General features: G+C 45.0%; 1 protein-coding gene across 1 annotated transcript in view; it reads left to right on the forward strand.

Annotated features, from left to right (window-relative positions):
* Positions 1-22,267, forward strand: part of hmcn1 (hemicentin 1) — a 610,612-nt gene that overhangs the window by 230,924 nt on the left and 357,421 nt on the right. The window contains exon 13 of the mRNA XM_060830300.1: positions 19,774-19,901. Coding sequence (XP_060686283.1) covers positions 19,774-19,901 — 128 coding nt within the window. The remainder of the gene's footprint in view (positions 1-19,773; positions 19,902-22,267) is intronic.

Genomic DNA, 22,267 nt, shown 5'->3' on the forward strand with positions numbered 1-22,267 from the left:
TTTCCCTGCCTATTCCTTATAACATTTGATTAAAAATCGCTGTATCTCACCCTTGAAAATATTTTACAACTCAGCCTCAACAGCCCTGTTCAGTAGAGAATTCCACAGATTTGTTACCCTTTGAGAGAAGAAATTCTTCTGCATCTTTCTTAATGCGTGACCCTTGAGGTTATGCTGACTGGTCCTAGATTCTTCCAAAAGTTGAAACAACCTTTCCACATTTACTCTGTCAAGTCTCCTAAGAATCTTGTATGTTTCAATAAAATCAGAAGTCAAATGACACCAGGTTATCATCCAACTGGTTTATTTAAAATCAAAAGCTTTCAGAGCACTGATCCTTCGTCACTTCACCTGATGAAGGATCAGAGCTCCGAAAGCTTGAGAGTTGAAAGAAACCTGTTGGGCTCTAACCAAATGGCATGTGACTTCTGACTGTGTCCACCCCAGTCCGACACTGGCATCTCCACATTATGTTTCAATAAAGTCAACATTCATTTTTTTGAATTCCAACAAGAATAGGTCCAACCTACTCGACCTCCCCATATAAGACAGTTACTCCACACCGAGGAGGAATTAATTCCTGATGAAGGGCTTTTGCCCAAAATGTCGATTTTCCTGCTCCTCGGATGCTGCCTGACCTGCTGTGCTTTTCCAGCACCATTCTAATCTTGACTCTGATCTCCAGCACCGACCGTACCCACTTCTGTCACACTGAGGATCAGCCTAGTGAATCTTCTCTGGGACTACCTCCAATGACAGTATACCTGTCCTTGGATAACAGACCAAAGCTGATCGCAGTATTCTAGTGGTGGTCTGATTAAAGGTGGCAGTGGAGAAGCAGGGCTGCTTGTGGGCTGTTGCCCAGGGGCTCCTCCAGTCCCACATGATTTCTTTGTTTTTTTTTTCTTTCTACTTCTGCTCTTTTTCTTTCGTTTTTCTTTTCTTTGGAGCCTTTTCTAGCAGGTTAGTTGGCGAAATCAGCCTGGAAGCTAGAGTAGGCTGTGTGGAGAATGATGGCTCCCCATGGCAGTTGCAAGCAGCAGCAGATGTGGCTCCTCGCGGTAACTGAGGAGGTGGAGGCAGCAGCAACAAGGATATGCTCCCGCCATTCAGGACTGATGGTGGCAGTGATGGCAGGGTTCCTCCAGCGATTGGAGGCGGCGGCAGTAGTGGACTTTTCAAGGTGGCTTCAAAGGCAAGACAACATCTCTGAGGAGGGCAGTCAGATCAACACACTTGGCAAGACAGCAGCGATTGCCCGGTTTGGCGGTGGAGCCAGGGACTTCTGGTTGCAGTGTGCATGGAGCTAAGACTGCTGACATGGCATGGTAGCAGCTACAGCAGTAGTTGCTTTGATGCCAGGTGCCAGGACTCCCAGCATCATTGAGGTGGCAATGGAGCTGGGTACTCCTGGTAGTGGGGTGAGTATCGGTTCAGCACGGGACCCAGTATTGGCAGTGGTGACAGCGAGGTGGCCCCAGTGGTGAAGAGATGGCACCTGAACAATGATGACTTCTGCATTAGTGGGTGAGGTGGTGTGCAGTGCAGGAGTTACTGATGAGCTGGCTCAGGACACTCATAGAACCATAGAGATGTACAGCATGGAAACAGACCCTTCGGTCCAACCTGTCCATGCCAACCAGATATCCCACCCCAATCTACAACACCCTGCCTATATCCCTCCAAACCCTTCCTATTCATATACCCATCCAAATGCCTCTTAAATGTTGCAATTGTACCAGCCTCCACCACTTCCTCTGGCAGCTCATTCCATTCACGTACCACCCTCTGTGTGAAAATGTTGCCCTTAGGTCTCATTTATATCTTTCCCCTCTCATCCTAAACCTAGGCCCTCTGCCATGTCTGCTGCTTGCAACTGTCGTGGGGAGCCACCATTCTCCACACAGCCTACTCTAGCTTCCAGGCTGATTTTGCCAACTAATCTGCTAGAAAAGGCTCCAAAGAAAAGAAAAATGAAAGAAAAAGTGCAGAAGTAAAAAGAAAAAAAACTAAGAAATCATGTGGGACTGGATGAGGCCCTGGGTAACAGACCACATGCAGCCCTGCTTCTCCACTGCCCTCTAGTCCCCAACCCCAGGGAAAAGACTTTGTCTATTTACTCTATCCATGCCCCTCATAATTTTGTAAACCTCTATAAGATCACTCCTCACCTCCAACGCTCCAGGGACAATAGCCCCAGCCTGTTCAACCTCTCCCGATAGCTCAAATCCTCCAATTCTTGAAACATCCTTGTAAATCTTTTCTGAGCCCTTTCAAATTTCACATCTTTCCGATACGAAGGAGACCAGAATTGCACTCAATTTTCCAACAGTGGCCTAACCAATGTCCTATACAGCCGCAACATGACCTCCCAACTCCTGTACTCAATACTCTGACCAATAAAGGAAAGCATACCAAACTCCTTCTTCACTATCCTATCTACCTGCGACTCCACTTGCAAGGAGCTATGAACCTGCACTCCAAGGTCTCTTTGTTCAGCAACACTCCCTAGGACTTAACCATTAAGTATATAAGTCCTGCTAAGATTTGGTTTCTCAAAATGCGGCACCTCACATTTATCTGAATTAAACTCCATCTGCCACTTCTCAACCCATTGGCCCATCTGGTCAAGATCCTGTTGTAATCTGAGGTAACCCTCTTCGCTGTCCACTACACCTCCAATTTTGGTGTCATCTGCAAACTTACTAACTGTACCTCTTATGTTTGCATCCAAATCATTTCTCGCCCACCCTCTGACAACCCTTTCTCCCGCCTCCAACACACCCCATCCACCTGGACACCCTGTGCTGGCCTTTTATCTGCTCTCGGTCTCTTCATAGCCAACTGCTGCCATGACATTAACCACCTCAACCTTTCCACCCCTCTCACCCACTCCAACCTCTCACCCTCGGAATGTGCAGCCCTCCGCTCCCTCCATTCCAACCCCAACCTCACTATCAAACCGGCAGACAAGGGAAACATGGTAGTAGTTTGGCGCACCGACATTTACACCGCTGAGGCTAAACGCCAGCTCGCGGACACCTCCTCCTACTGCCCCCTTGACCATGACCCCACGTCCCACCACCAAACCATCATCTCCCAGACCATCCATAACCTCATCACCTCAGAGGATCTCCCATCCACCACCTCCAACCTCATAGTCCCACAACCCTGCACCGCCCGTTTCTACCTCCTGCCCAAAATCCACAAACCTGACTGCCCCGGCCGACCCATTGTCTCAGCCCGCTCCAGCCCCACCGAACTCATCTCCGCATACCTCGACACGGTCCTTTCCCCCTTAGTCCAAGAACTCCCCACCTACGTTCGGGATACCACCCACGCTCTCCACCTCCTCCATGATTTTCGCTTCCCCGATCCCCAATGTTTTATCTTCACCATGGACATCCAGTCCCTGTACACCTCCATCCCCCATCATGAAGGACTCAAAGCCCTCCGCTTCTTCCTTTCCAGCCATACCAACTAGTACCCTTCCACTGACACCCTCCTTCAACTGACTGAACTGGTCCTCACTCTGAACAAATTCTCTTTCTAATCCTCCCACTTCCTCCAAACCAAATGAGTAGCCATGGGCACCCGCATGGGCCCCAGCTTTGCCTGCCTCTTCGTAGGATATGTGGAACAGTCCATCTTCCACAGCTACACTGGCACCATCCTCCACCTTTTCCTCTGCTACATCGATGACTGTTTCGGCGCTGCCTCATGCTCCCACGAGGAAGTTGAACAGTTCATCCACTTTACCAACACCTGCCACCCTGACCTCAATTTACCTGGACTGTCTCAGACTCCTCCCTCCCCTTCCTAGACCTCTCCATTTCTATCTCGGACGATCGAATCAACACGGGCATTTACTATAAACCGACCGACTCCCACAGCTACCTAGACTACACCTCCTCCCACCCTGCCCCCTGTAAAAACGCCATCCCATATTCCCAATTCCTTCATCTCCACCGCATCTGCTCCCAGGAGGACCAATTCCAATACCGTACAGCCCAGATGGCCTCCTTCTTCAAAGACTGCAATTTCCCCCCAGACGTGATCGACGATGCTCTCCACTGCATCTCCTCCACTTCCTGCTCCTCCACACTTGAACCCCGCCCCTCCAATCGCCACCAGGACAGAACCCCACTGGTCCTCACCTATCACCCCACCAACCTCCAGATACATTATATCATCCGTTGTCATTTGCGCCACCTCCAAACAGACCCCACCATCAGGGATATACTTCCGTCCCCTCCCCTATCAGCGTTCCGAAAAGACCACTCCCTCTGTGACTCCCTTGTCAGGTCCACACCCCCCACCAATCCAACCTCCACTCCCGGCACCTTCCCCTGCAACCGCAAGAAATGCAAAACTTGCGCCCACACCTCCCCGTCTTATTTCCCTCCAAGGCCCCAAGGGATCCTTCCATATCCACCACAAATTCACCTGCACCTCCACACACATCATTTATTGCATCCGCTGCACCCGATGTGGCCTCCTCTATAATGGGGAGACAGGCCGCCTACTTGCGGAACTTTTCAGAGAACACCTCTGAGACACCAAGACCAACCAACCCAACTACCCAGTGGCTCAACACTTCAACTCACCCTCCACCAAGGACATGTAGGTCCTTGGACTCCTCCATCGCCAGACTATAGCAATATGACGGCTGGAGCTAGAGCGCCTCATCTTCCGCCTAAGAACCCTCCAACCACAAGGGATGAACTCAGATTTCTCCAGTTTCCTCATTTCAACCCCCCCCCACCTTGTCTCAGTCCCAACCCTGGAACACAGCACCACCTTCCTAACCTGCAATCTTCTTCCTGACCTCTCCACCCCCACCCCACTCCGGCCTATCACCCTCACCTTAACCTCCTTCCACCTATCGCGTTTCCAATGCCCCTGCCCCAAATCCCTCCTCTCTACCTTTTATCTTAGCCTGCTTGGCACACTCTGCTCATTCCTGAAGAAGGGCTCATGCCCGAAACATCGATTATCCTGCTCCTTGGATGCTGCCTGACCTGCTGCACTTTTCCAGCAACACATTTTCAGCTCTGATCTCCAGCATCTGCAGTCCTCACCTTCTCCTTCCAAATCATTTATGTAAATGATAAAAAGTAAAGGGCCCAGCTCCGATCCTTGTGGCACTCCACTGGTCATAGGCCTCCAATCTGAAAAACAACCCTTCACCACCACCCTCTGTCTTCTACCTTTGAGCCAGTTCTGTATCCAAATGGCTAGTTCTCCCTGTATTCCGTGAGATCTAACCTTGCTAATCAGTCTCCCATGAGGAACCTTGTCGAACGCCTTTCTGAAGTCCATATAGATCACATTACCACTCTGCTCTCATCAATCCTCTTTGTTACTTCTTCAAAAAACTCAATCAAGTTTGTGAGACATGATTTCCCATGCACGAAGCCATGTTGACTATCCGTAATCAGTCCTTGCCTTTCCAAAAACATGTACATCCTGTCCCTCAGGATTCCCTCCAACAACTTGCCCACCACCGACGTCAGGCTCACTGGTCTATAGTTCCTGGCTTGTCCTTAGCACCCTTCTTCAACAGTGGCACCACGTTTGCACCTCACCTGTGACTATCAATGATACAAATATTTCAGCAAGAGGCCCAGCAATCCCTTCGCTAGCTTCCCACAGAGTTCTCAGGTACACCAGATCAGGTCCTGGGATTTATCCACCTTCACCCATTTCAAGACATTCATCATTTCCTCCTCTGTAATCTGGACATTTTGCAAGATGTCACCATAAATTTCCCTACAATCTATATCTTCCATATCCTTTTCCACAGTAAATACTGATGCAAAATACTCATTTAGTATTTCCCCCATTTTCTGCGGCTCCACGCAAAGGCTTACCTTGTTGATCTTTGAAGGGCCATATTCTCTCCCTCGTTACCCTTTTGTCCTTAATGTATTTGAAAAACCCTTTGTATTCTCCTTAATTTTATTTGCCAAAGCTTTCTCATGTCCACTTTTGACCTCCTGATTACCTTCTTAAGTATACTTCTACTGCCATTATACTCTTCTAAGAATTCACTTGATCTATTCTGTCTATACCTTACATATGCTTCCTTCTTTTTCTTAACCAAAACCTCAATTTCTTGAGTCATCCAGCATTCCCTATACCTACCAGCCTTTCCTTTCACCCTGACAGGAATATACTTTCTCATGATTCTTGTTATCTCATTTCTGAAGGCCTCCCATTTTCCAGCCGTCCCTTTTCCTGTGAACATCTGTGCTCTTCCAGTACCACTGATCCAGAATCTGGTTTCCAGCATCTGCAGTCATTGTTTTTACCTCTTTGGAAAGTTCTTGCCTAATTCCATCAAAATTGGCCTTTCTCCAATTTAGAACTTCAACTTTTAGATCTGGTCTATCCTTTTCCATCACTGTTTAAAATCTAATAGAATTATGGTTGCTGGCCCCAAAGTGCTTCCCCACTGACACCTCATCACCTGCCTGCCTTATTTCCCAAGAGTAGGTCAAGTTTTGCACCTTCTCTTGTAGGTACATTCACATACTGAATCAGAAAATTGTCTTGTACGCACTTAACAAATTTCTCTCCATCTAAGCCTTTAACACTCTGGCAATCCCAGTCGATGCTTGGAAAGTTAAAATCCCCTACCATAACCACCCTATTATTCTTACAGATTGCCGAGATCTCCTTACAAGTTTGTTTCTCAATTTCCCTCTGACTATTAGGAGGTCTATAATACAATCCCAATAAGATGATCATCCCTTTCTTATTTCTCAGTTCCACCCAAATAACTTCCCTGGATGTATTTCCAGGAATATCCTCCCTCAGCACAGCTATAATGCTATCCCTTATCAAAAATGCCACTCCCCCTCCTCTCTTGCCTCCTTTTCTATCCTTCCTGTGCCATTTGTATCCTGGAACATTAAGCTGCCAGTCCTGCCCATCCCTGAGCCATGTTTCTGTAATTGCTATGACATCCCAGGCCCATGTTCCTAACCATGCCCTGAGTTCATCTGCCTTCCCTGTTCGACCCCTTGCATTGAAATAAATGCAGTTAAACTTATTAGTCCTACCTTGTCCCTGCTTGCCCTGATTGTTTGAGTCGCTTCTGTTCACAATTGTACCCGTCTCAGATTGATACCTTTCCTCAGTATCTCCCTCGGTCCCATCTACCCCCCCCCCCCCCCCAACCTTACTAGTTTAAATCCTCCCGAGCAGCTCTAGCAAATTTCCCTGCCAGTATATTAGTCCCCTTCCAATTTAGGTGCAATCCGTCCTTCTTGTACAGGTCACTTCTACCCAAAAAGAGATTCCAATGATCCAAAAATGTGAATCCTTCTCCCATACACCAGCTCCTCAGCCATGCATTCATCTGCTCTATCCTCCTATTCCTGCCCTCACTAGCTCGTAGCACTGTGAGTAATCAAGATATTACTACCCCCGAGGACCTCCTTTTTAAATTTCTACCGAACTCTCTGTAATCTCCCTTCAGAATCTCAGCTTTTCCTTTCCTATGTCGTTGGTTCCAATGTGGACAATGACCTCTTGCTGGCCCCTCTTCCCTGCCTCTTTCAGTTATATCTTTTATCCTTTTTATTCTTAAACTATTCAAAATGGTATCAGATTGTGACAACAGTTGAACCTTTACACTGTGTTTACTGTGTTGAAACATAGAACCGTACAGCACAGTACAGGCCCTTTTGCCTTCAACATTGTGCCAACCTTTTATCTTACTCTATCAGACTAATCTATCTTCTATGTGCCTATCCAAGAGTCGCTTAAATGTCCCTAATGTATCTGACTCTACTATCATTGCTGGCAGTGCATTCCACACACTTACCACTCTGTGTAAAGAACCTACCTCTGGCATCTCCCTTAAACCTTCCACTAATCACCTTAAAGTTATGCTCCCTATTGATAGCCATTTCCACCCTAGGAAAATGTCTCTGACCATCAACTCTAGCTATGCCTCTCATCATCTTGTACATGTCTATCAAATCACCTCTCACCCTTCTTTGCTCCAATGAGAAAAGTCCAAGCTCCCTCAAACTTTGTTCGTAAGACATTCCTTCCAGTCCAGGCATGCTGGTAAATTTCCTCTGCATCCTTTCTAAAGCTTCTATATCCTTCCTTTCATGAGGCAACCAGAACTGAAAACTATATTCCAGTGTAACCAGGGCTCTTCAGAACTGCACCTTAACCTCATGGCTCTTAAACTCAGTCCCCGCTAATGAAGACAACACACCATATGCCTGCTTGACAACCTTATCAATTTGGGTGGACCCCAAGATCCCTCTTTTCCTCTACACTGTCAAGAATCCTGCCTTTAACCTTGTATTCAAATTCAGTCTTCCAAATTGAACCACTTCACACTTTTCCAGGTTGAACTCCATCAGCCACTTATCAGCCCGGTTCTGCATTCTGTCAGGCAGCATCCAAGGAGTAGGAGAATAGACGTTTCAAGCATAAGCCATTCATCAGGAATGAGGCTTGTGGCCCAAGGGGGTTGAGAGATAAATGGGAGTGGGGTGGAGCTGGGGAAAAGGTAGCTGGGAATGTGATAGGTGGATGAAGGTGGGGGTGAAGGTGATAGGTTGGAGAGGAGAGTCGAGCAGATAGGTGGGAAGGATGATCGACAAGCAGTACAGATCAGGAGGATGGTGCTGAGTTGGAGGGTTGGGTCTGGGATGTGGGGGGAGGGGAGATGGGGAAACTGGTGAAATCCACATTGATCCCGTGTGGTTGGAGGGTCACAAGACAGAGGATGAGGCATTCTTCTTCCAGGCATTGGATGGTTAAGGTTTGGCAGTGGAGGAGGCCCAGGACTTGCATGTCTTTGGTGGAGTGGGAGGAGTTGAAGTGTTCGGGAACTGGACGGTGGAGTTGTTTTGTGTGTGTGTCCTAGAGATATTCTCTGAAACGTTCCACACTTTGGTGTCCTGTCTCCCCAGTGTAGAGGAGACCACATCAGGAGCAACACATACAGGAGGTGACATCTATGGAAGTACATATAAATCTCTGTTGGATGTGGAAGGCTCCTCTGGGGCCTTGTTCATAGGTAAGGACATAGGTGTGGGTGCAGGTTTTGCATTTCTTGCGCTGTGTGGGTGAGACATCGTTTCTCCTACTCCTCAGATGCTGTCTGACCTGCTGTGCTATTCCAGCACCACGCTCTTTGACTCCGATCTCCAGCGTCTGCAATCCTCTCTTTCTCCCGGTTCTGCATCCAGTCAATGTCCCGCTACAAACTACAACAATGTATCTGACTCTACTATCATTGCTGGCAGTGCATTCCACACACTTACCACTCTGTGTAAAGACAGAGCTTTACACAGCTCTCCATACTGTCCATCACTCCACCAACCTTCGTGTCATTGGCAAACTTACTAATCCACCCTTCCACTTCCTCATCCAAGTCATATGTAAAAGTCACAGAGGTTCCAGAACTGATCCCTGCAGACCACCACAAATCACCAAGCTCCAGACTGAATACTTTGCATCTACTGCCACCTCTGTCTTTTATGGGCCAGCCAATTCTGTATCCAGACAACTAGACTTCACTGTATCCTGTGCCGCCTTACTTTCTGCAAGCGCCTACCATGGAGAATCAAACATCTTGCTAAAATCCATGTATACCAAATCCATTCTCTGCCTTCATCAATGTGTTTTGTCAAATTATTCACTGTAAAATATAAGTGGCAATAAATAAATCATTCATTCAAGTGCCTTGTATAGTTTTTGTGAAACCTCACTGTTTTCATACGCCATTCTATCAAAAAAAAGGCTGACATACCATTTGCCCTCCCTATTACCCACTGAACTTGGATGCCAGGATTTAGTGATTCATGGACAAGGATTTTGGTAAGGCAAATCAGGGCAGAACTTATACAATTAATGGTATGGGCTGGGGGAGTGTTGCCAAACAAAGGCACCTTGGAGTTCAGGTTCATAGTTCCTTGAAAATGGAGTAGCAGGTAGTCAGGTTAGTGAAGAAAGTGTTTGGTACACTTTACTATTGGTCAGTGTATTGAGTTTACGAGTTGGGAGGTTCATGTTACAGGACATTGGTTTGGCAACTTTTGGAATACTGCATGTAATTTTGCTATAGGAAAGATGTTGTTAAGCTTGAAAGAGTTTAGAAAATATTTACAAGGATGTTTCAGGGTTGGAGGGTTTGAACTATAGGGAGAAGCTGAATAGGCTGGGGCTGTTTTATCAGGAGTGTTGGAGGCTGAGGGGTGACTTTACAGAGGTCATGCAGAAAGTGGTGCATGCATGGAATGAAGTGCCAGAGGTTGTAGTGGAGGCTAGTACAATTGCAACATTTAGAAGGCATCTGGATGAGTATGTGAATAAGAACAATTTGGACAGATATGGACCAAATGCTGGCCAATGGGACAATTTAGGATATCTGGTTGGCATGGACAAGTTGGTTCGAAGGGTCTGTTTCTGTGCAGTACCTCTCTATACTCCCAAATCCCTCTGTTCTGTAGTTTTCTGGAATTGTTCTCAATTATAATATTCATGTCCTCTTTTTATTGTCAAGATGCATAACCTCTGAATTTCCACATTATACTCAGACCAGCAAACCTTTGCAATGAGGAGCTGGCATGAAAGAGAAGCTGAAGCCTGGGGTCGATTAATCATTAGTACTGGGGCTAACGGATGATAAGTCACCAGAACCAGTTGGCCTGCATCCATGGGTTTTAAATGATGTGGCTGCAGAGATAGTGGAAGCATTGGCCAAAATCTTCAAGAATTTACTACATTCTGTGTGGGTTCTAGTGGATTGAAAAACAGCTCATGTGACATACAAGGTATTACTGAGGCTGTACCACGAGTGCTGTGCACTTTGGCCACGTATTCCAGGCATTCATCATGCTTTGTGTGAAAAACATGCCTTGCACATCTCTTTTAAACTTCCTGCTTTCTAATGAAAACAAACCTAGTCTATCCAAGCTTTCTTCGTAGCTAAAATCCTCCATGCTTGGCAACATCCTTGTCAGCCTTTTCTGTACCCTCTCCAAAGCATCCACATCCTTTTTGTAGTGTGGTGATCAAAACTGTGTGCAATATTTCAAATGTAGCCTAACTTAAGTTCTATAAAGCTGCAGCATAACCTGTCTATCCTTATACTCAATGCCCCTTCCAATGAAGGCAAGCATGTCATAGGTCTTTTTTATAACTATGTCTACTTGCGTCGCTGCCTTTGGTGATCTATGGATCTGCACATCAAGATCCCTCTGCATATCAATATTCCTAAGGGTTCTGCGGTTCACTGTATAACTTACACCTGTACTGGACCTTCCAAAATGCATCACATCATATTTGTCTGGATTAAACACCATCTGCCATATTTCTACTCATGCTTCCAACTGATTTATGTCCTGCTGTATCCTCTGAGAATTGGCTTCACTATCCACAACTCTACCAATTTTTGTATTGTTTGCAAATTATTAATTAGACCAGCTATGTTTTCCTCCAAATCGTTTATGTAGACTGCGAACAGCAGAGGTTCCAGCACTGATCCCTTTGTAATACTGTTAGCCACAACCCTCCATTCCGAAAAGCATCCTTCCACCGCTACCCTCTGTTTCCTATGACTAAGATGTGGAGGTGCTGGTGTTGAACTGGGGTGGACAAAGTTAAAAATCACAGAATACTAGGTTATCATCCAACAGGAGCGCTGCTCCTTCAGGTAGCTGTGGAGCAAGATCATAAGACACAGAATTTATAGCAAACGATTACAGTATTATGCAACTGAAATGATATATTAGGTCTGTTCAATATATCATTTCAGTAGCATGACATTGTAATCTTTTGCTATAAATTTTGTGTCTTATGATCCTGCTCCACAGCTACCTGATGAAGGAGCAGTGCTCCCGAAAGCTAGCACTTTCTTATGACTAAGCCAGTTCTGTGTTCATCTTGCCAACTCAATTCTGATACCATGTGATTTCACTGTTTTATCAGTCTGTCATGTGGGACCTTGTCAAAGGTTTTACTGAAGTCCATGAAGACAATATCAACCACTTTTCCCTCATCAATCATCTTCGTTACCTCCTCAAAAAAACTCGATCAAATTAGTGAGGCATGACCTCCCCCAGATTTTATGAAATGCAATTGTACAGGTTATGTCATATTTGTTAGATTTTTCAAGAATGATGGGTGATAATACAGAAACATAGAAAATGCAGGCACAAAAGGGGAGTCGAGACTTGGAGCAAATTAGTCTTGATCCTTTTGAATGGTAGGATATGCTTGAGTTGCTAACTGGCCTATTTCCATATCATAATACACAAGATACCCAATCTCAGTTGAGGGATCTATTGAGATGTGTTATGGTGCAGGGGTATGGGGAAAAAGCAGGAGATTGGCACTAGGTAATGGAACTGATGTGTGCCAAATGGCATTCTGTACATCCTGAGATTGAGATGTTAGAGCAAGAATATTTTTCTTGTGGTCTTATTTCCAATGATCCCTGCTGAAAAGTGATGGTGTGGATCGGGTGATAAAATTTGGGGCCAGATGCCTTATAGCTTTTCACCAGATGGACTACTGATTAGCTGAACCAACAGAAAAGAAATGGACATTTGATGGGTCAGATCTGGAAGCAGAACCAGTGGAAAGTGGGGAAGATGATAAATAAACAATGGATTGTGGGTATAGATTTTATTATTTCTGACAGATGTGCACCCGAAAGGGAGCTTTACTAGCAGTGAGTCTTGCTAATTTACTACAATTGTTGCAACATGCATTCAGCCAAGGTCAATCTGTGGTTTGCGTTTTGGTACCCAATAGTAATTCCCTAGTGGTCTACCAGAATCAGTTTCAAAACATGTCGATCTTGTTATAGTTGTCTTCAGCTTCACATATGTCACTTGTTAACAAAATGCTAAGTATTTATTCCGAAATGAATCCCAGATTTTAACTAATTATGCTATGTATATTAACATATGCCTACCTCTTGATTCATTAATCTTGGCTCCTAAATCTTGGAGTGGTTAGTCGGTGTTGACATCTCTCATTCAGGTTATCACACTGATGTCTCTGACGAGCAGATGTTCTCACTAAATCAGATAGGATACCAGTAAAACTGCTTCATCATGAGTAGCTCAGATGAATGAAGAGTGTATTTCAAATTTATTGGAATACAAAACTTTCCAAAATGACAGTAAAATGGAGGAGTAGAAGTAGACCATTCAGCCCACCAAGTCTGCTGCACTATAAAAGGAAGTCATAGCTAATCTGAGAATCCTTAACTCCACTTGCCTGTTTTATCCCATAACCCATGATTCTCTTACTGTTAACATTTACCTATCTCAGCTTTGAATGCACCTAATGACCCAAGTTGAGAGCCATCTGTGGTGAAGAATGCTATGAATGCAGTATCCATTGAGAGAAAGACATCCTTCTCATCTCACTCTTAGATTATGCCCTCTGGTCCTAGTCTCTCCCACAAGGGGAAACTACCTTTCTGTCAAACTCCCTTAAAATCCTGATGTGTCAGGAAGACTTCCTTTCATTCATATAAATTTCAGCAGGTACAAGCCCAAACTAATCAACATCTATCTCCTCACAAGAAAATCCCTCCATGACCAGGATCAACCTGGTGAACCTTCATTAGACCGCTGTCAATGTCAATATATCTTTCTTGAGATAAGTTAAAAAATGTTCACCATATTTGACATGTGGATTGTCTAGTGCTTTGGATATTTTCAGCTAGCCTTGCCTATTTTTGTACTCCATTTAAATAATATTCAGCTCCTCCATTCTACCTTCCAAAGTTCATAACCTCACGTTCCCCCATTATATTCCATCTGCCAAAATTTAGTTTGTAAAACAGAAGGTAAATACATATTTTTTCTTAATGTTTTGAACTGAAATCATATTTCCTAAACAACTGTTATGTGTCCCCATAGCCCATTTAGAAAGTTTGATGCCCTAAATGGAAATAAACCATAAAGACAACAATATCCTACCTACAATTCATGAAAATTCAACAAGTCTCAGCTGGGCATTTAGTGTGTTACAACTCATGCTCATGGTTTTTTGGACTTGAGAGGGAGGAAGTAAAATCTGTCAACGTTCTTGCACCTGGCTGAATCAAGCTTCTGGAAAGTCTGTGTGGGTGTTGGGAAGAAAACAACAACATACTTAGATCCAAAAAGCAGCCAACTTTCAGTATCTAGGATTAATTGTAAAGAATGGACCCTTAGGAGAACTTAAGAGTTCAATGGTATCTGCAGAACTACTGTATCTTGAGACAAGGAGGAGTACATGGAAAGTGAAGCAATTTTTAATGAATGTATTCTGGCAAGCTGAGAGGAAACAGTTTCAGGCACCACGAATGTTAAGCGCTTCTACCAAAGACTGTTGTTATTCACTGTGTGCTCTAGCAGCCTCTATTGGTCGAAGTCAGGGACTACCGTTCCGGTTGAGGATGGATGTACAATCAAATTCTGTGTCATTTAGATTCTCAATGTCTTCATGTATTTTGCTTTTTATTGCTAGTCATTGAATAGACTAATGTAATGTGTCGAATTATAGATCTTTTAGGAATGGTCTAAACTTTGTGGATTTATTTCGTTAGCCTGGTTATCCATTTGAGAAGGATCGCAAGTGCCCTTGACAGAGAGGTCAGGTATCCTTTGGGAAAAGTCAATTGTCATTTGAGACTGTTAAAACTTAGCATAAATGTGTGTTATAAATGTGCATGAACTCACTGAAACTGTGAAACACATTGGAACAGTCGAAGGGGAACTGTCAGAAGTGTCAAGAGGACCCGCCAATAAACAATTGTCAAAACAATCAAAATAATGAAATCCTGCCCTTGCTATTTCACTCTTTTTATATAAGCCTAAGGGCCAGTAATACCAGTTTTGTGCTGTATGTCTGACTTCCAATATTATTACAGTAGTTTACCTGCAATTTTGCAGTTTAATTGATAGCTCTTATTGGTTATTCATTCTTAAAGTGCAATTTTTCAAGCATATGAGCTTAGTTTTTTTGATCTACTAAGTTTTGACATTAAGTGTATTATATTTGCATTATTTTAAAGATTGTTTGTTAATACAATAATCTCTATATTATGGTTAAATATTCCACTCTTGATCTGTCAGTTGCACTTTTTTTGTACTCCTATTAGTAAATTGTTTCTAATGCAATATGAAGAGAACTGAAAAAGATCACAAAAGAACCATCACTATTCCATTCGTACAGACTGCTTTTGAGCTAGCCATTGGGAAACGTGGACAGACTGTTGGTTTGAGTTTGAGGAATACAAGAAAGGGGTGAAGAGAAAAAAAAATCAAATTAAGGGACTCCTGGTGGTAGACAGATATAGAACACTAGTAAAAAATGAGGTCTGCAGATGCTGGAGATCACAGCTGCAAATGTGTTGCTGGTCAAAGCACAGCAGGCCAGGCAGCATCTCAGGAATAGAGAATTCGACGTTTCGAGCATAAGCCCTTCGTCAGGAATAAGAGAGAGAGAGCCAAGCAGGCTAAGATAAAAGGTAGGGAGGAGGGACTAGGGGGAGGGGCGATGGAGGTGGGATAGGTGGAAGGAGGTCAAGGTGAGGGTGATAGGCCGGAGTGGGGTGGGGGCGGAGAGGTCAGGAAGAGGATTGCAGGTTAGGAGGGCGGTGCTGAGTTGAGGGAACCGACTGAGACAAGGTGGGGGGAGGGGAAATGAGGAAACTGGAGAAATCTGAATTCATACCTTGTGGTTGGAGGGTTCCCAGGCGGAAGATGAGGCGCTCCTCCTCCAGCCGTCGTGTAGTTGTGTTCTGCCGGTGGAGGAGTCCAAGGACCTGCATGTCCTCGGTGGAGTGGGAGGGAGAGTTAAAGTGTTGAGCCACGGGGTGATTGGGTTGGTTGGTTCGGGCGGCCCGGAGGTGTTCTCTGAAGCGTTCCGCAAGTAAGCGGCCTGTCTCACCAATATAGAGGAGGCCACATCGGGTGCAGCGGATGCAATAGATGATGTGTGTGGAGGTACAGGTGAACTTGTGGCGGATATGGAAGGATCCCTTGGGGCCTTGGAGGGAAGTGAGTGTGGAGGTGTGGGCGCAAGTTTTACATTTCCTGCGGTTGCAGGGGAAGGTGCCGGGGGTGGAGGTTGGGTTGGTGGGGGGTGTGGATCTGACGAGGGAGTCACGAAGGGAGTGGTCCTTGCGGAACGCTGATAGGGGAGGGGAGGGAAATATATCCTTGTTGGTGGGGTCCGTTTGGAGGTGGCGGAAATGGCGGCGGATGATACGTTGTATGCGGAGGTTGGTGGGGTGTAGGTGAGAACCAGTGGGGTTCTGTCTTGGTGGCGGTTGGAGGAGCGGGGCTCAAGGGCGGAGGAGCGGGAAGTGGAGGAGATGCGGTGGAGGGCATCGTCGATCACGTCTGGGGGGAATCTGCGGTCCTTGAAGAAGGAGGCCATCTGGGCTGTGCGGTGTTGGAATTGGTCCTCCTGGGAGCAGATGCGGCGGAGACGAAGGAATTGGGAATATGGGATGGCGTTTTTACAGGGGGCAGGGTGGGAGGAGGTATAGTCCAGGTAGCTGTGGGAGTCAGTCGGTTTATAATAGATGTCTGTGTTGAGTCGGTCGCCCGAGATAGAAATGGAAAGGTCTAGGAAGGGGAGGGAGGAGTCTGAGACAGTCCAGGTGAATTTCAGGTCGGGATGGAAGGTGTTAGTAAAGTTGATGAACTGTTCAACCTCCTCGTGGGAGCACGAGGCAGCGCCGATACAGTCATCGATGTAGCGGAGGAAAAGGTGGGGGGTGGTGCCAGTGTAGTTGCGGAAGATGGACTGTTCCACATATCCTACGAAGAGGCAGGCATAGCTGGGGCCCATGCGGGTGCCCATGGCAACTCCTTTAGTTTGGAGGAAGTGGGAGGATTGAAAAGAGAAGTTATTCAGGGTGAGGACCAGTTCAGTCCTCACCCTGAATAACTTCTCTTTTCAATCCTCCCACTTCCTCCAAACTAAAGGAGTTGCCATGGGCACCCGCATGGGCCCCAGCTATGCCTGCCTCTTCGTAGGATATGTGGAACAGTCCATCTTCCGCAACTACACTGGCACCACCCCCCACCTTTTCCTCCGCTACATCGATGACTGTATCGGCGCTGCCTCGTGCTCCCACGAGGAGGTTGAACAGTTCATCAACTTTACTAACACCTTCCATCCCGACCTGAAATTCACCTGGACTGTCTCAGACTCCTCCCTCCCCTTCCTAGACCTTTCCATTTCTATCTCGGGCGACCGACTCAACACAGACATCTATTATAAACCGACTGACTCCCACAGCTACCTGGACTATACCTCCTCCCACCCTGCCCCCTGTAAAAACGCCATCCCATATTCCCAATTCCTTCGTCTCCGCCGCATCTGCTCCCAGGAGGACCAATTCCAACACCGCACAGCCCAGATGGCCTCCTTCTTCAAGGACCGCAGATTCCCCCCAGACGTGATCGACGATGCCCTCCACCGCATCTCCTCCACTTCCCGCTCCTCCGCCCTTGAGCCCCGCTCCTCCAACCGCCACCAAGACAGAACCCCACTGGTTCTCACCTACCACCCCACCAACCTCCGCATACAACGTATCATCCGCCGCCATTTCCGCCACCTCCAAACGGACCCCACCAACAAGGATATATTTCCCTCCCCTCCCCTATCAGCGTTCCGCAAGGACCACTCCCTTCGTGACTCCCTCGTCAGATCCACACCCCCCACCAACCCAACCTCCACCCCCGGCACCTTCCCCTGCAACCGCAGGAAATGTAAAACTTGCGCCCACACCTCCACACTCACTTCCCTCCAAGGCCCCAAGGGATCCTTCCATATCCGCCACAAGTTCACCTGTACCTCCACACACATCATCTATTGCATCCGCTGCACCCGATGTGGCCTCCTCTATATTGGTGAGACAGGCCGCTTACTTGCGGAACGCTTCAGAGAACACCTCCGGGCCGCCCGAACCAACCAACCCAATCACCCCGTGGCTCAACACTTTAACTCTCCCTCCCACTCCACCGAGGACATGCAGGTCCTTGGACTCCTCCACCGGCAGAACACAACTACACGACGGCTGGAGGAGGAGCGCCTCATCTTCCGCCTGGGAACCCTCCAACCACAAGGTATGAATTCAGATTTCTCCAGTTTCCTCATTTCCCCTCCCCCCACCTTGTCTCAGTCGGTTCCCTCAACTCAGCACCGCCCTCCTAACCTGCAATCCTCTTCCTGACCTCTCCGCCCCCACCCCACTCCGGCCTATCACCCTCACCTTGACCTCCTTCCACCTATCACACCTCCATCGCCCCTCCCCCTAGTCCCTCCTCCCTACCTTTTATCTTAGCCTGCTTGGCTCTCTCTCTCATATTCCTGATGAAGGGCTTATGCTCGAAACGTCGAATTCTCTATTCCTGAGATGCTGCCTGGCCTGCTGTGCTTTGACCAGCAACACATTTGCAGATATAGAACACTAACTCAGTTGTGGGTCAGACAGAATGGTTCTGCCTGAAAAACTGACTAAGGAGGTAGGAGGAATTAATATTAGATATTTGAAGAATTATTGCTGTGGCAACAGAAATTTTAAACATTTTAAATCAAGGGGATTGTTTTAAATGTTGTTTGCATTTATTTAATCATATTTAAAAACAAACTGTAATCCATGTGACTAGAACTGTCCATGTGAAAACTGAAATTATGCTGTAAAAGCATCTAGTGAGTAATTGTGAAAGTCAAAAAAGCTGAATAATAGTTTTGTTATCATAAATGATAATATAAGAACATAATAAAAATGTTAGGACCCTTGAACCTGTTCTGTCATTCAGTATGATCACTGCATATCCTTGATCTCAGTTCCATTTGCCCATCTGATCCCCATATGCCTTGATTCCCTTACGGTGAAAATGCCTTGAGGTCAGTTGACACCTTGTGTATCCAAACAACGGTTCATGAACTTGTCATTTGACCCTCAACACCAAGGGAATTTCATTCGACTTATGTACTATTTCTTTGTTGACTTTCCCTGTATGAGTTGTACACACATAGGCTGTTAAATAATAAATCTTAAAACAGGAAACCTGGATCTGTTAGTATTTGCAACTTAAGATAGAGTTTAGAAAGAGCATGAATCTTATTTGTTAAGCCTCTTAGCTTCTGAAGTTTAATCTGATCAAATCATTAAAGTTAACATTTTTTTTGTTAAATTCAGTTCGTGAACAGCACCTACTAAATGTAATATTGAACCACACAGAAAGGAAGCCCCAAGTTCATTTTTAGTCTGCAATGAGGTAAACCATTCTATTTATGGCAGAAACACTGGTTCATAAACTAAACACAGCATCCTTGAGAGTTTACTGGGGGGAAATGAGCCAATGATGCTGTTCATGATTCATCACCATTCCGAAAAGCACATATGTGAATGAAAATATCAGATAGCAACAGCATTGATCAGTTCTAATGATAAGACATCAAACCCCCTCAACCCCAAATGATTGAGCCACTGATGTTCAATAATTAAGATAATACCTGAATAGGACTGCTTGAATCACTTGTTAGCGACACAGCACCAATTGAACTTTGCCAGATGTTGTGTTGGTCCCGTCAGAAGGTGAAAACAGAACTAAGAAAGGATCTTTCCATCTGTTCACTTGTTAATAAAATAATAATTTTGTTTTTGTAATTGGTCTATGTTTTTAAGCGTACATTGTTCAATAATAAACATGTTTTAACCTTACAAATATGCATCTAAGGTATCTCACTATGCTTTGTATTTTAAAGGCATATGCTAAGTAAAGGTGGAAGTCTAATTATTAGACATGCTTCCCAGAAGGATTCTGGAGTTTATACCTGCCTGGCCAGTAACCCTGCAGGGACAGACAGAGAAGCATCCGTTCTCACGTACATAGGTTTGTGTAAAAGTCCTTGTATTTCTATGTGTAACTGTGTAAAGGTCTAAAAAGTAACCTCTCGATCTCACTCCCAAAATAATTGTACTTTAGCAGTGAATGGTTCAAAAACCTCGTCCTACAGAGCTGTGGATCAAATTTTGGATCTAAGTTTTTGCAGGAAGTGGCACCCCATTGGGAATGCAGCATTTATCATTATCTATAGGCTTAAGATGGATGAGAATGTGTTGCAGGCTGTCAGGGAATTGAAGGCTCCAATTGTGCCACATAATTAAATAAAAGAGGATTATGTCATCATTAGCACAATTACAAAGCTGCTTTAGAAACCAGTCCTATTTGTCATTTAAGAAATAATGTGGGAGTTAGGACTAAATTCCATATTGATGATCTGCTAAGCCATTCTGTTGCACCATGAACAGGATCCTTAATTCATTGTTGAATGGCTGAACTCATTGTGCCAGAACCAGGTTTGTAAATTTCAACATGACTGGACAGTGTAAATGTTGAATTAATGGTGCAAGTTATGCCTCTCAATGTTCCAACTAATTCTAGTCTATTAATGTTGCAATTTTCGTAGTAGAAAGTTATATTTATTTCTACAGACATCTGAACTATTACCCCTTCTGAGACAAATCCTCAATGTGCCCCCAAAAAAGTGAAAAGTGGCAATTTCATCTCCTCTAATTTTATTCATTATAGTGTAAACTCCAATGCATACAAGCCAAACACTGGTTAGTTTGATGTAGAGTTTGAGAGGACAGGTTGATAAGGAATTGAGGTGTGTCCTATAAACCATGAATGTGCCATATGCTATAATAGTGACATTTGATACCCTATAATAGTGAAACTTGACACTTGGTAAATTAATTGCTTATCAGGAATTATTTACTGCCTGGCAGAATTAGCAGTGGTTATTTTTTATTTACATATGTATAAATAAAATGAAAAATCATGGACTATTTCAGAGTAATTGAGCATTCCTGAAATGGCTTCTGGAATTGAGTTTCAAATTACCGATACACCAGGTATATTAGAGCAAAACATGATTGGATAATGCAGTGCTTTTATTTTATTGAATGTTATAAGCAACTTGAATATTCTGTGCAATGGGCAGTTGGATTTCTGATAATGTTTGTTCCTCATTCAGGAATTCAAATACATGATTGACAAAATATTCAGAATATGATACCAATGACTGTCCAACCAACTTTCATTACCATTCTATCAGTAAAGTATTCATGCAGTTCAGACTTCTGTCTAACCAGGGCGATATCTAAACTACATGAATATCTTGCTCCTTTCTAATGCAATAAAAGTCATAAAGACTACTTTGAACTTCAAGTTGTAAATTTGCTCACTGAGCTGGCAGGTTTGTTTTTAGATGTCTTGTTACCATCATCAGTGAACCTCCGCTGAAGCGCCGGTATTCTGTCCTGCTTTCTATTTATGTGTCTTAGTGGTATTTAAGTATCCCAGCTAGTTTTCTGCCCGTCCGTTGTGGTTCTGTTTGCCGAGCTGGGAATTTGTGTTGCAGACGTTTCGTCCCCGGTCTAGGTGACATCCTCAGTGCTTGGGAGCCTCCTGTGAAGCGCATCAGTGATGTTTCCTCCAGCATTTATAGTGATGAGGCATGGCACTCATCCACAGATTCAATCAATAAGCACATCGACCTGGACCCAATATACCGACCACTGCAACGGACAGCTGGAACTGACAACCAGAAGCGACAGAGGCAAACCACTGTAAATGCCAGAGGAAACATCACAGATGCGCTTCACAGGAAGCTCCCAAGCACTGAGGATGTCACCTAGACTGGGGACGAAACGTCTGCAACACAAATTCCCAGCTCGGCGAACAGAACCACAACAAAGAAGTGTTTGTTGCAGTCCTTGCGTAGTATTTTGTAAATGATATTAGTTTTGCTGGTTGTTGGTATAGGATCCTTTGGGCTCATCAGTAACCATTTCAGTCTTTTGGTAGGTTTGTGGGCTACCATGATGCCAAGGGTAGCCCACAAACCTACCAACCTATCAACTCGCCACCAAAAGACATGACCCACTATCAACTAACATCCTTCTATACAGATGAAGAAGGACACGACTTTGACTTGGATAACGCATCCAACCGAGGACAGGCTAAACAGAGAAATGCACAGCGATTCCTAGAGGCCTGACATTCAAACCAGAAACTCCATCATTAAACACATCGATTTAGACCCCATTTACCAACCTTTAAAAATAAATCTGGAAATCATATCACGCACCTTAAGAGACCAAGACACACAAATAGAAAGTGGGAAAGAATACCAGCACTTCAGTGGAGGCTCACTGATGTTGTTAAGATTAGAATGTTGCTGGCAAAGCACA

Source organism: Hemiscyllium ocellatum, chromosome 9 (assembly GCF_020745735.1).
Source record: "Hemiscyllium ocellatum isolate sHemOce1 chromosome 9, sHemOce1.pat.X.cur, whole genome shotgun sequence".
NCBI lineage: Eukaryota > Metazoa > Chordata > Chondrichthyes > Orectolobiformes > Hemiscylliidae > Hemiscyllium > Hemiscyllium ocellatum.